This window comes from Choloepus didactylus, chromosome 6 (assembly GCF_015220235.1).
Source record: "Choloepus didactylus isolate mChoDid1 chromosome 6, mChoDid1.pri, whole genome shotgun sequence".
In the NCBI taxonomy this organism is placed as follows: Eukaryota; Metazoa; Chordata; class Mammalia; order Pilosa; family Megalonychidae; genus Choloepus; species Choloepus didactylus.
Window position 1 is genome coordinate 108549935 of NC_051312.1, and position 12020 is coordinate 108561954.

Sequence of the window (12020 nt, forward strand, 5' to 3'; positions counted from 1 at the left end):
GGCAGGGAGGAGCCCAGTGATCTTCCACGGTTGAACAGCGAGTGCTCAGTCTTCCATGCCTGTGCCTTATCCTGCTTCACGTAAGCCCATTAAGGGAAAGCATAGTTGAGGCTAAGCTGTAATTTGGTGAAGCAATGCAGCCAGGCAGTCACCAGGCCAGAAATAGTCATTCAGACAGCTTTGTATGCAACTAGTAGCCTAACTCCTCAAATTAAAATTGGGTATTTTTTTCTATGTGTTTTTTTTGTTTATCTTTGTCATTTTTATTGTGGTAATATATATATGTATATAAAAACACAAAATTTCCCATTTTAACCATTTGCAAGTGTGCAGTTCAGTGGTTATTAATTACATTCACAATGTTGTGTTAGCATCATCATCGTCCATTGCCAGAACTTTTTCATCACGCCAAACAGAAACTCTGCACCCATTAAGCAATAATTCCCATTCCCCTCTCCACTTGGTAACTGATAATCTTTAATGTTCTTTGTCTCCATGGATTTGCTTATTGTAGATATTTAATACAAGTGGGATCATAATTGGTCCTTTTGTGTCTGGCTCATTTCACTCAACATCATCAGGATCCATCTATGGTGTAGCATGTATTAGATTGCCATTCCTATTGACGGCCAAATAATAGCCCATTGTATGGCTATACCACACTGGGTTGTTTCTGCCTTTTGGCTATTGTGATTATTGCTGCTGTGAACACTGATAAATTTTTAATTTATGGCAAAAGCTACCATTTGTTAGACACATACTGTGTGCTTGGTATTGTGGTAAGCATTTACCTTGCAAGGGCTTATTCACTGGGCCCTTTAATTCTTGCAACAATCCTCTGGTATCAGTACTATTTCCTGCTACCCACCACCCATTTCACAGATAAATAAATGGGCCAGAGAAGTTATATAATTAGCCCAATTAGTAAAGTAGTAAAGCCAGGATTTGACCAAGGTTTGTGGATTCCCCAGCCTGTGCTGCTAACCCTTATTATTCAAAGTGTGTTCCAGGTACTCACAGCAGCAGCATCACCAGAGGTGTTAGAAATGCTTTGAGTCTTTTCTCTTCCCTTGCTGGTTCCATCTAGGATCATATATTGCATTTAATTGTTATTGTCTCCTTGGTTGCTCTTTTTTTTACCTGTGGGAACATAAATACAACATAAATTTTCCCATCTCAGCCACTCCCAAGGATACCATTCAGTGGCCTTAGTTACATTCACAATATTGTGATACCATCCCCACCTTCCATTACTAAAACACTCCCATCTTCCCAAACAGAAACCCTATACCCCTTATGTGTTACTTCCTATTTCCCCTGCCCCCCATCCCTGGCAATGTGTATTCTTTTTGTCTTCATGAGCTTTCATATTCTTGGATATTTTCCTTGCAGTTACCCTAGGGCTTAAAATTAACATCTAAATCTGTAACAGTCTCATTTGTTTAACTTCAGTAACATACACAAACTATGTTCCTACACCCCTCTGCTCGCCCCCCACCCCCTTAGATCGTCCTTGTCACAAATTACATGTTTATATATTATGAGTCCAAACCACTGATTTATCATTATGGTTTATGCATTTGTCTTTTAGATCCTTAAGGAAGTAAAAAGTGGAGTTACAAACCAAAAATACAGTAATACTGGCATTTATATTTACCCATGTTGTTACCCTCACCAGGATCTTTTTTTCATGTGGCTTTGATCTATTTTCTATTGTCCTTTCCATTCAACCTGCAGAATTCTCTTTAGCATCTCTTACAGGGCCAGTCTAGTAGTGACAAACTCCCTCAGCTTTTGTTTATCTGGAAATGTCTTAATCTCTCCTTCATTTTTGATATACAGTTTTACCAGATACAGAACTCTTGGATTGCAGTTTTTTTGCTTTTCAGCACTTTAAATATGTCATCCCACTGTGTTCTTCCCTACATAGTTTCCAATGAGAAATCGGCATTTCATCATATTCAAGCTCCCTTGTATGTGACGTTGCATCTCTCTTGCAGCTTTCAGAATTCTTTCTTTATCTTTGGCAATTGACAGTTTGATTAAAATAGGCTGTAGCATGGGTCTATTTGGGTTTATCCTCTATGGGGTTTGTTGAGTGTCTTAGATGTGTATATTCATGTCTTTCTTTAAATTTTGGAAGTTTTCAGCCATCATTTCTCTGAATATTCTCTGTGCCCCTTTCTCTCTCCATCTTCTAGGACTCCCTCAATCTGTATATTGGTACACTTGATGTTGTCTCACAGGTTTCTCAGACTCTGTTCACTTTTCTTCATTCTCAAACTGAATGATTTGAATTGTCTTCAAGTTCTCTTTATTCTTTCTTCTGCCAACTCCAATCTGCTGTTGAACCCCTCTAAGGAATTTTTAATTTCTGTTACTATGGTGGTCTTCAGCTCTGTTTCCTTTTCATAATTTCCACCTCTCCATTGATATTCTTTTTGTGTTCATCTGTCCTTTTCCTGATTTCACTTAGTTCTTTGTCCAGGTTTTCCATTAGCAATTTGAGCATATTTAGGAGCATTTTTAAAACTCTTTGGAATGTCCCAGGTCTGGTCCTACTCACTGATGGTTTCTCATTCTTTAGCCTCCTTCTTTGTCTGGGCCATTGCTTCTGTTTCTTTTATATTTTGTAACCTTGTGTTGAAACCTGGACATTTTGATATTTTAATATGTTGTCAGTAGAATTTAGACTCAGGAACATCTGTTCCTTATGCTTGTATCCAGCTAGTTTTATGGCAGAGCTTTCTTTGAATGACAGGAGCTAACAAAAAAAAGAATAAAGGAAGGGAGGGAGAGAGGGAGGGAGGAAGAAAAAGAAAACACCTTTCCCATTCATTGCAGATTGACCTGTGCATGTGCTCTCCTTCAGGGCTTGTCCATACAATGAGTTTAGAGACCAGCTCCAGGCCAAACCATAGGGTTCTGGCCCTTTCTACACATACATCTTGTCTTGGGCATATGTGTATGTTACTAGGAAGTCCCCCATTTACACAGTTCCAGATACCCCCTTCTTCCCTAGGAAACAGATTTCTCATGGTCCCAGGCTATGCACGAGATGTCCCATAGCCAGGAATCCCTTGCACCAGACAGTACAACTTGACTGTTCTCCCACAGCATTCTGTAGGAGAGCTTGATGCACTGCTTTCTCCACACAGGGCAAGTTCTGGGACAGTGAGTCCCTCAGGCCACCACTAGACAGATCATCCCAGATACAAGCTCCCAGCATGTGCATGAGGTTTACTCTGCTCCCCCCCAGTATCTGGAACAGAGATCCACACTGGCAGCATAGGGGCTCTGCACTGAACTGATGGGATCGGGGAGGGGCCAGCTAGGGCAGCACGAGATCCTACCACTTTTAAGTAGCCTTTTCTTGATTTGGTGCTTACCCTGTTACTGCAGTCCTTTAACCATTCCCTGGAGCTTCGAGAAGGATGTTTCTGCCAGTTCAGGCAGGTTGTTCAAAGCTTCTGTGGGGGGTACAGAGTTCTAAGGTGTCTCGCTCTGCCATTTTCACCAGTGCCTGATCTCTAGTTGCTTTTTGTTTTCTCATATTTTATATAGTGATTTTCTAGAACTGATGTGCATCAGCATCACCTGAGGACCTTGTTAAAATGAGCCCTTGGTATAATTAGGTCTCTTGATTTTTAAGGAGAAAGGAGAGAGACTCTTATTACTTGCCTCTATCATTTGATATCCACATCAGAAGAACTTTCTGCTAGGTCACTGAATCATATTCGTAAATTCTTGAGATTGCTGTGAAGAATATTGCTCAGTGAAAATTTGAAGAAAAAAATGGACTGAAATATACAGACTTCAAGACTCTACAAGGGTGGAATCCAGGCATCTCTATTTTTAATAAGCCTCCTGGATGGTTCTTTGCACCCCCAGGTTTGAGAACCACTGATATTTGAGAATCCCAATGAAGTCAGTATTTACAGGAATGTGACTCAGTGAATTCCAGGACAGATAAGCAGACATAAAACATTCTGGAATTGAATATCAGATATATAGCTTGCTTTTTTTTAAAAAAAATTGCTTTAGTATAAAGCTTGAACTTGGTTTCCAAAACACTCAAGAGGTTTGGGTAACCCTGGGCCCCCCTCTAAACAATTGTGGGCATTCTGCCTATCAAATTTCATGAAACAACAGGTTCCTGGATGTTGCAAATAGTTCCGCTTAGAAATGTTTTCAGCATGGAAGCTCCCCATGTCACTTTGGGCTCTGCTTTGCTGGGTATTTTGTGTACCTAACCTGTAAGGGTCTAGATAAATTCATCAAACTCTTAAGTGCCTGCTTTGTGCCTACCACTCTGTTTTATTCTGGGGACCATTGCTATCCGGGTAACCCATGGGGTACACATGTGTGGCCCTCTCCTCTCACAGCTGACTTAAGGATGATGAACCAGGATATGTGCTCAGCCCACTGAGCACAGACAAACAGAGAAGGGAGAAGCTGGGCTGCCAGTGAATATATTATAAATATAACTTGGCTGAGCTTTGAAGCTTGTGAAAAAAAAAATTAGTTTTCTGGGCACCTTTCTTCCAAACACTAAATAAATCAATTTTTTCCCTTGGGAAAATATCATGGTAACAGTACTAATAATATAGGTAACTAATGGAAAAACTCAAAACTCTAAAACAGTCAAATTATGTGCAGACACAAAGAAACATGTAGGAGTTGAGAATCCACTATGCACCTAATGTTGGCAACACATGAAATATTTCCATATCCTCAAGATATCAGAAGCTCAACCCAAAAGACAATATATGAAATATGAGCCAGCTAACATTACTGGGGATAGTTACAGGTCTTACTTTCAAAAGGTTTTATTTTACAGGTTTTATAAAGCAGCTGCATGTACCCTGATTTGGGTTTGAGGAAAGAAAAAAGTCAGTGACTAATAGTTGAAATAGCAAAGTAATGATGGAGGCCATGATCTGTACCTGAGCTCTTCTACTTGTGAGTCGAATGTCACATGATAATGTCGCCAACAGGCTTCTCACACTAATTGAGAGCCTCATAGACCAGAGGTTTGACTATTTCCCAATATCCAGCCTAAAAGTCAGAATAAAAACTCTCATGCCTTTCGGTTTTATGGTTTATGAGCAACAGAGACAAAGCTTATTTCAGATCTGTAGTCATTACAATAAAATTATAACAATAATGCACCTAATGTTTGTATGCTGCATTGTGGTTTATGAATCCAGAAACCTGTTATCCCAATGAAGTGAGTATTAGTGAATCTCAATGATCAGATTAAAAGAGAGGTTCCTGGAGGTCAAGCAGCTGGCTGTGATCACACCTGGGTGGGGGGTGGGGGGTGTACAGCCAGGACTCAAACTCATATCCAGGGCCTCCCCCACATCACAGCTGCCTCCTCCAGTCACCTAAGTCTTTACAGTTTCTAAATGAAATCCATAATTCAGCAAACAGTGGCTGATGCTGGCTTCAGGTCCCAAGCACTAGTTGCACATTTGTCATTTTTTCCACCTTTAGTGCAGCAGGCAGATGTTTCCTTATCAAGGCATCCAAACCCTATCAGGATGATATTCACCTCCACCAGTGAGTAGAGCAGAGGGCTGAGGCCATTACCTGGATGAATCATCAGGACAGAAAACTACAAATAAGTCAAGGGAGTTAGGAATGATCTTGATTATCTGCCAGCACAGCCCGAATTCACTATATAATTGCTTATACCACTTCTATTTTTGAATTTAATAGGTTTTGCAGTGTTCTTTGAGCAGGGAAAGAAGGGGGCATGTTTTGTCCATCTGAGTGCAGATTTCAGAACCATCTGCATCTGCTTTAACTGGAAGGATTTTAAACAAAGGCACAGCTTTGAAGCAAGCATTAACACTAGACTTCTGATATGCCAGGATTTAAGGAGATGGAAGCTATGACTTCTTTTTTACATAAGTATCAAATGCTAGTAGGACAATTGTCTTTTAAAAATCTGGAAACTGATAGAAAGTGGTATCTGCCCCTTAATGGTGGTGTAGCCTTGGGCGAATCATCTTATTTAAGCCTCAATTCCCTCATTTTTAATAATAGTATTTACAGCATAGGATTGTTCTCATAAATTAAATGAGATAATGCATTAAAAGGTCTTAGCATTTTTCCTAGTACAGACTAAGCTGTTGTTGTTCTTGTTAATGATTTCCTTATTTGACATTCTCCCCTTCTCCAGAAAAAAAAAAATCTGCTTTTATAAGACGTTGGGATTATTCCCTAAATTTTATTTTTCTTTTATATTTACAGAAGTGTTAAATATTATTTGTAGACAAATAATGCCTCTATATTCCCCTTATTTGTATTTTATGTCAACATATGGTAATGCTTGGGAATAGCAGAAATGTTATTATTTTATTATTTTTATTATTTAATGACTGGTTCCCAGAAGGGATATCTGATGTTGTCCATCTCTCCTGATGTCACCCACTCCCTAGATGCCCATCAAGAGTAACTAAGAGCCATTCTCTCATTCCTAGAAGTAATGTGTTCTGGCTCACTTCTGTTGCCAATAACAGTCATAGAAAGATTTGAGTATCAGAAAGCTTGGGTTCAAATTCAAATTGAATCACTCACTAGCTGTATGGCCTTGAACAAGCTGCATAACCTCTCCCACACCCCACAGAGTTGAGATGCTAGGGGTCTCTTCTTTTTCCTTCATAGAATCACTGAAAGTTATTTTAAATCATTAAACCCTTAGATCTTTTAGTATCATTATGACAGCCTTATTGATAATATATTAATTATTAATAATAGGGTCCAGTACAGGATGATGAGATAATAAATAACGTTTTGTGAAAGCAAGTTAATTTTGATAACCAGACTTCTTTCACAGAGGCTGAAAAATAGCTATCACACTTCTTCTACTTAAAAACAAAAATTAAAGCAAAAAAAAAAAAAAAGCTAATCTAACCACTAAGTTTTTATTTTTGATCCAGTTGCTTTTCCCTTTCACCATGTTAACATGAAAAACCATCCAAATTTGAAGTTCTGAGAGCAAGAACTTCTCTTAGAAGTTCTTTTAAAAATCTTCCTGTGCCCCATGGATTTGAGATCATGAGAGCAGATCCTAAATAGTTTGCTTCTCCTTCTGATAAACAGGGGAATCCAAATAGGGAATATAATGAAGAAAGATTATTAAAAATGCAGCCAGACAGCCTGGGTTCAAACCCGTACCATCTCTGTGACCATGAATAAGCATATCAACTGCTCTGTGCCTCAGTTTCCTTATCTGTAAAGTGGGAATAATGATAGGCTTTTTTTTTTTTTTTGAGAACTGTTCTTGGACATAATAAATGTCACATAAGTGTTAGCTATCATCACCATCATCATCATTATGATCATCATCAAACTTCAAGTTTTGCAAGTTCTCTTTCAAGCTGGCAAGAACAGAGCTGCTTGCCCTGAATCCGACACAATCTGCCCCAACCTGGGTACATGCCCCTACTCTATGTTCCCATTCACTCTGAACCTACTATGATTGCAGTTTTTTAGTTGCCTGTGTGCTTGTAGATTGTTTTTCTGTCTTTGTATTCCTAGTGCCTATTACAGTCCCTATTCCAATGGTGTGCTGGTAAAACAGCTCTCTAAAAATAAAAGCCCTGATTTGTAGTATTTGCCAATTTCTGTGGCATAAATACTCCCCATGGCCGAATGTCAGGCTACCAGTAGCTTGATAACTGGCTTGCCCAATACCTGAATATTTTACAGTCATTTCTCATGACCCTGTATAAGCTGGCTCCAGCACACTGCTGCTAGTTACTAAGGCACTAAGGCAGTATGAATAGGTTAATCAGTCAAGCAGACTGCTGCATCAAGCAGCACTAGATATCCCATAAAAGATAATGAAAGTGACAAAATGCAAACCGAAATGTGTGTGAGTAAAATAGTGCGCTAGAAGTAGTGTCTCATTTTAAATTCTGATTTTCCATGGCACAGCAACATCAAATCACTTCTCTGCAATCAGATAAGAAATCAGTCCCATGACCATACTTAGAATCCATTTCTATGATAGTGATTCAAAAGTCCCTTATTTCTAGTCCCACCCCACCCCCAGCTGTTTCTGATACAATTTTAAGGGGCTTGCAGAATAGGAGCTGGAGAGGGAGAAGTTTTACCTGAGTTTGCCCACATGACTTCCCTCCTTCCTCCTCAAAATGCTGTGCTTTCCAGAGCCCTGTAATGTAGTTGTCTAAATGACAAGCCATCCTGGTGATGGGCCACCCAGGTGACACAAAGAAGCATTTTTCCTGATCCCAAGTGTTTTCAGCAACCCCAATTCCATCAGGTGAACAACTTCCAAATTGGGGGGGTGGGGGAAGTCAGCATAGTTCAAAGCACTTTTACCTTAGATGACTGCACCCATCCACAGGCTTCAGACTGGCTTCTTTGGGCATAGTTTGCATGAACAGTGGTCTTTTCTTATGAGTTCTCCAGCGTTTCATTTAAGAGCCTTTTGTTCCTATGAGTGTGTGTCTCTCTCTGAGCCTCAGCCTCTGACCCTCTGTGCTTCCTGGTGCCCGGGAGGCTGTGCTGCATGTTTCCCTCCTCTTGGGAATATAAAGATTTCTCTCCTTCCCACACCCATTTCCTAAAGATGAAGTTTTCCCTCTCTGAATCTATGAGCACACGTGCACAATTGTGATGTCCTGTTCACGGGAGTTATCTGTAGTGTGGAGTAGGTAAAATGTCCATGAGAGCATACATGATTTCAACCTATAGATTTTTAACTATCTTATACGTATAGAAATAAATCCATAAAATCCCAACATCAGTCATTAACCACTCAGGGAACACAGACTAGCCAAGAGCCCTTGGAGTGAAAATGAGGATTGTTCTTCATAGTATTTACAAAAGATCTTAGGAATAAAGAGAGTTTCATTGATCACTTCAGGGTAATGATGGCAGTGTCATGTCCCAGCCCCACTAAAATGTTGTCATAAACTCATAGAAATGAGGAGAATTAGAAAGGAGACAACACCGACACAAGTCTGGAGGTGGAAGACAGATGGACAGGTAGTAAGGAACATACAAGATAATAGAAGCTCTGAGAAACCTGACTTCCAAATGGTATAGGGAAAATCTGAGAGCTAAATCTCCAGAAGACTCAGGAATTGGAAACACCCATCACTTTTGAATGGGATATGATGGGGAGAAGTGCTTAAAAGAAGAAGAATTGGTGGAAAGGCTGTTTAAGTGGTAGTTACATCTCCAGCTTCCCAGCTTCCCTCTGCAGGGCCCGGCACCTACTTCCCGCTGCCTTGGCAAAGCTGGGGGACTTTGTCTCTGGAGATGGTGAAATGGAGGGTCTTAGGACTGGAGAGGACATGGCCCTGCACTAAACAGGAGGTTTAAGTAAATATATGCTCATTGGATGCTGAGACCCCACAACTACCCCTCCTCAACTACCACCTAGCCCCCCAAATGTTAGAAACCAGGCCTAAACTCTCCCTCTGGTGGGCAGTAAGTAGAGTCATTTTTAGGGAAATTGACCAACCCAAAGGTGCTGACACAGAGCAGAGGTGATAACCCTAGTCAGGTGCTCTGAGCTTCCCATTAGAATTCTGTTTTCCAGTGTCCCACACTTAACTGTGAGATGATAAGCAAAGGTTACCAGACAAGTAAGGAAACCCACTAATTTGAAAGCTAGGGACCAAAACAAACTGGGAAAAATACCTTGGAGGCAACTTGTAGGCAAAAAAGTATTATTAATATCCTCCAGGAGATAGAAAGAAGATATTGTAACCACAAAACAGGAACAGGATGTTATATATTTAAAAAAAAAAAAAAAAACTCAGTGAACAAAAAAGGGTTTTTGGAAAATGAGAACATAAATGAAAAATTCATTAAAAGTTTCAACAGATAAAAATGAGGAACCCTTTCAGAGACTGAAGCAAAAACCCACAGAGATGTAATATAAGAGAAACGATAAGAAAAGTACAGGAAGGTCCAAGATCCAAACAATAAAAGTCCCATAAAGAACAGAAAGAACAAAGAAATGGAAATCAATAATGAAATTAAGAAATTTTCCCAGTTTAAGGACAAGTATTTCCATATTAAAAGGTCCTACTGAGTACCCAGTACTGGATGAAATAGACCCATTTGTCCATAAGATTTCAGAAAATTGGGAGCAAAGAGAAGATCCTCCAAGCTGTTGGAGAGAATTAAAAAACAGGTCACACAAAATGTCAAGAGCCAAAATGACTTGAAATTTCTCAGAAGCAACATGAAAGGAATGTTTGCCCCCCCACACCTCAAATTCCTTACACAAACTATCAAAGAGGTATAAGTATACAATAAAGTCATGCTCAGTTATGCAAGTTCTCACAAAATTTATCTCCCTTAAACCCATTCTCAGTAAGCTACTGTAGAATGTGTTTCAACAAAATGGGAGGGTAAACCAGGAAATAGGAAGGCATGGGATACAAGAAATACAAAAATCCACCAATGAAGAGTGGGGAAGGCATTCAGCAAAGCAGAGTGAGTGACCAGCCGTTCAGAGTGGAACCAGTCAGAAGGCCTCAGAACAGCCTTCCTCAGGTTATGAAAATATAGGATGAGGATGCAGCCAAACATGTAGAGGTCTAGTTATTGAAGAGTTTGGACTTGAACTCACAATAAGCACATTGTAAATAAGCAAGTGAAAACACAAGGCAGTTATGAACCCCAGGGAAAACAAAAAGTTGTGCATGGAAACAAAAATAATAGCTCACATGGCGCAGGTGTAAATAGTGTTTCATTGTTAGTTACAATGTCAACACTGATGATTGATTTAACCAAAATTAAATTATCACAATATTTGGAGATGTAGGGGGCTTCAGAAGTGTCCTTATGTAATGGAGAACCAAAGCATGGAAATAAAAGACAGCTAAATTCTACTCTATAATGGAAAGCCAGTAGGTCTTGCCTAGAACTAGAATAATCACAAAGTAGCAAAATACCATGGAAGTAAATACCAAAATACGAAAAGGCTTTCCAGGCCACCTCTGATGATGTGTGAATGGGAGGGAATTCTGCTGCTATACAAAGTAAACCCTGTAGAACTTACTCTTTACTATACAGATGCATACCTTTAGTAAAAAAGCAAGTCTTAAGTTGTTTTTTTTTAAGGGGGAAAATAAAATCCTTACTGATTATTCACCCCTTCTCTCTCTGAAAGATAATGCTAGCTATTTCCTCATAGAATCTTACCTAGTGTAACACTTAATAATCTTCACAGTGTTGTTGAAGCCTGTGTCCACATGGTGGGTTCATGAGTAGAGAAAGGGAAAAAGATGTGAAAACCAGGATCTGAATAAGAGAGCTGGGTGACAGCTGGGCTTCTTCCATTACACTGTGCATATGTCAATCTGAGGGTCCTCTGAGTTGACAGACATCCTCATCTTATCACCCTCCCCTCACCTCCTCTGTGGGTGGGGGTTCCAGATCTCAGCTAAGGAGGACGGGCACAGGGGCTAGGAGAGGGGTCCAGGAAAGGAGGTAGCATGGTGCCAATGGTAAACCACTCCTTTCCGGAAACTTCCTGCCTTCCTCTCTAGTAGTATTGTAGGGAAAGCACCTCCCTCCCCATCTTGGTCTCAGCACTTGGAATTTGTTTCTCAGGCTCTGGTTGCCATTCTCACTAGCAGGCATGTATGTGGCTAATTAGGTGAATTTTGTGGACTAGTGGTGGAGCCAAATGGTTACTTGTTATTTTTGTGGCAAGATGTGTTTGTTCCAAGTTCAAAATAACAAAATTGCTGACCATCTTTGGAATTATCTTTGGAATTTGGGCTGTCCATGGCTCATGAGGTCCTCTGTTTCCCCAGGTTATCAGTGTACCTGTCTCTCACAGTTCACCGGGAGAAACTGTGAATCCCAGATCACAGCCTGCTTCCCCAACCCCTGCCAGAATGGAGGATCCTGTGACCCGATAGGAAACACATTCATCTGCAGTTGTAAAGATGGACTCACTGGAGTCACGTAAGTGAGCTGTGCAACTGGCTTTTCTCCAGACTGCTTTCTGTTGC

The 12020-nt window shown here is 40.1% G+C and overlaps 1 protein-coding gene across 2 annotated transcripts in view; it reads left to right on the plus strand.

Moving 5' to 3' along the window:
• FAT3 (FAT atypical cadherin 3) overlaps positions 1-12020 on the plus strand; it is a 652719-nt gene that overhangs the window by 625504 nt on the left and 15195 nt on the right. For both annotated transcript variants that reach the window (XM_037841083.1, XM_037841084.1), the window contains exon 23: positions 11820-11973. In XM_037841083.1, coding sequence (XP_037697011.1) covers positions 11820-11973 — 154 coding nt within the window. The remainder of the gene's footprint in view (positions 1-11819; positions 11974-12020) is intronic.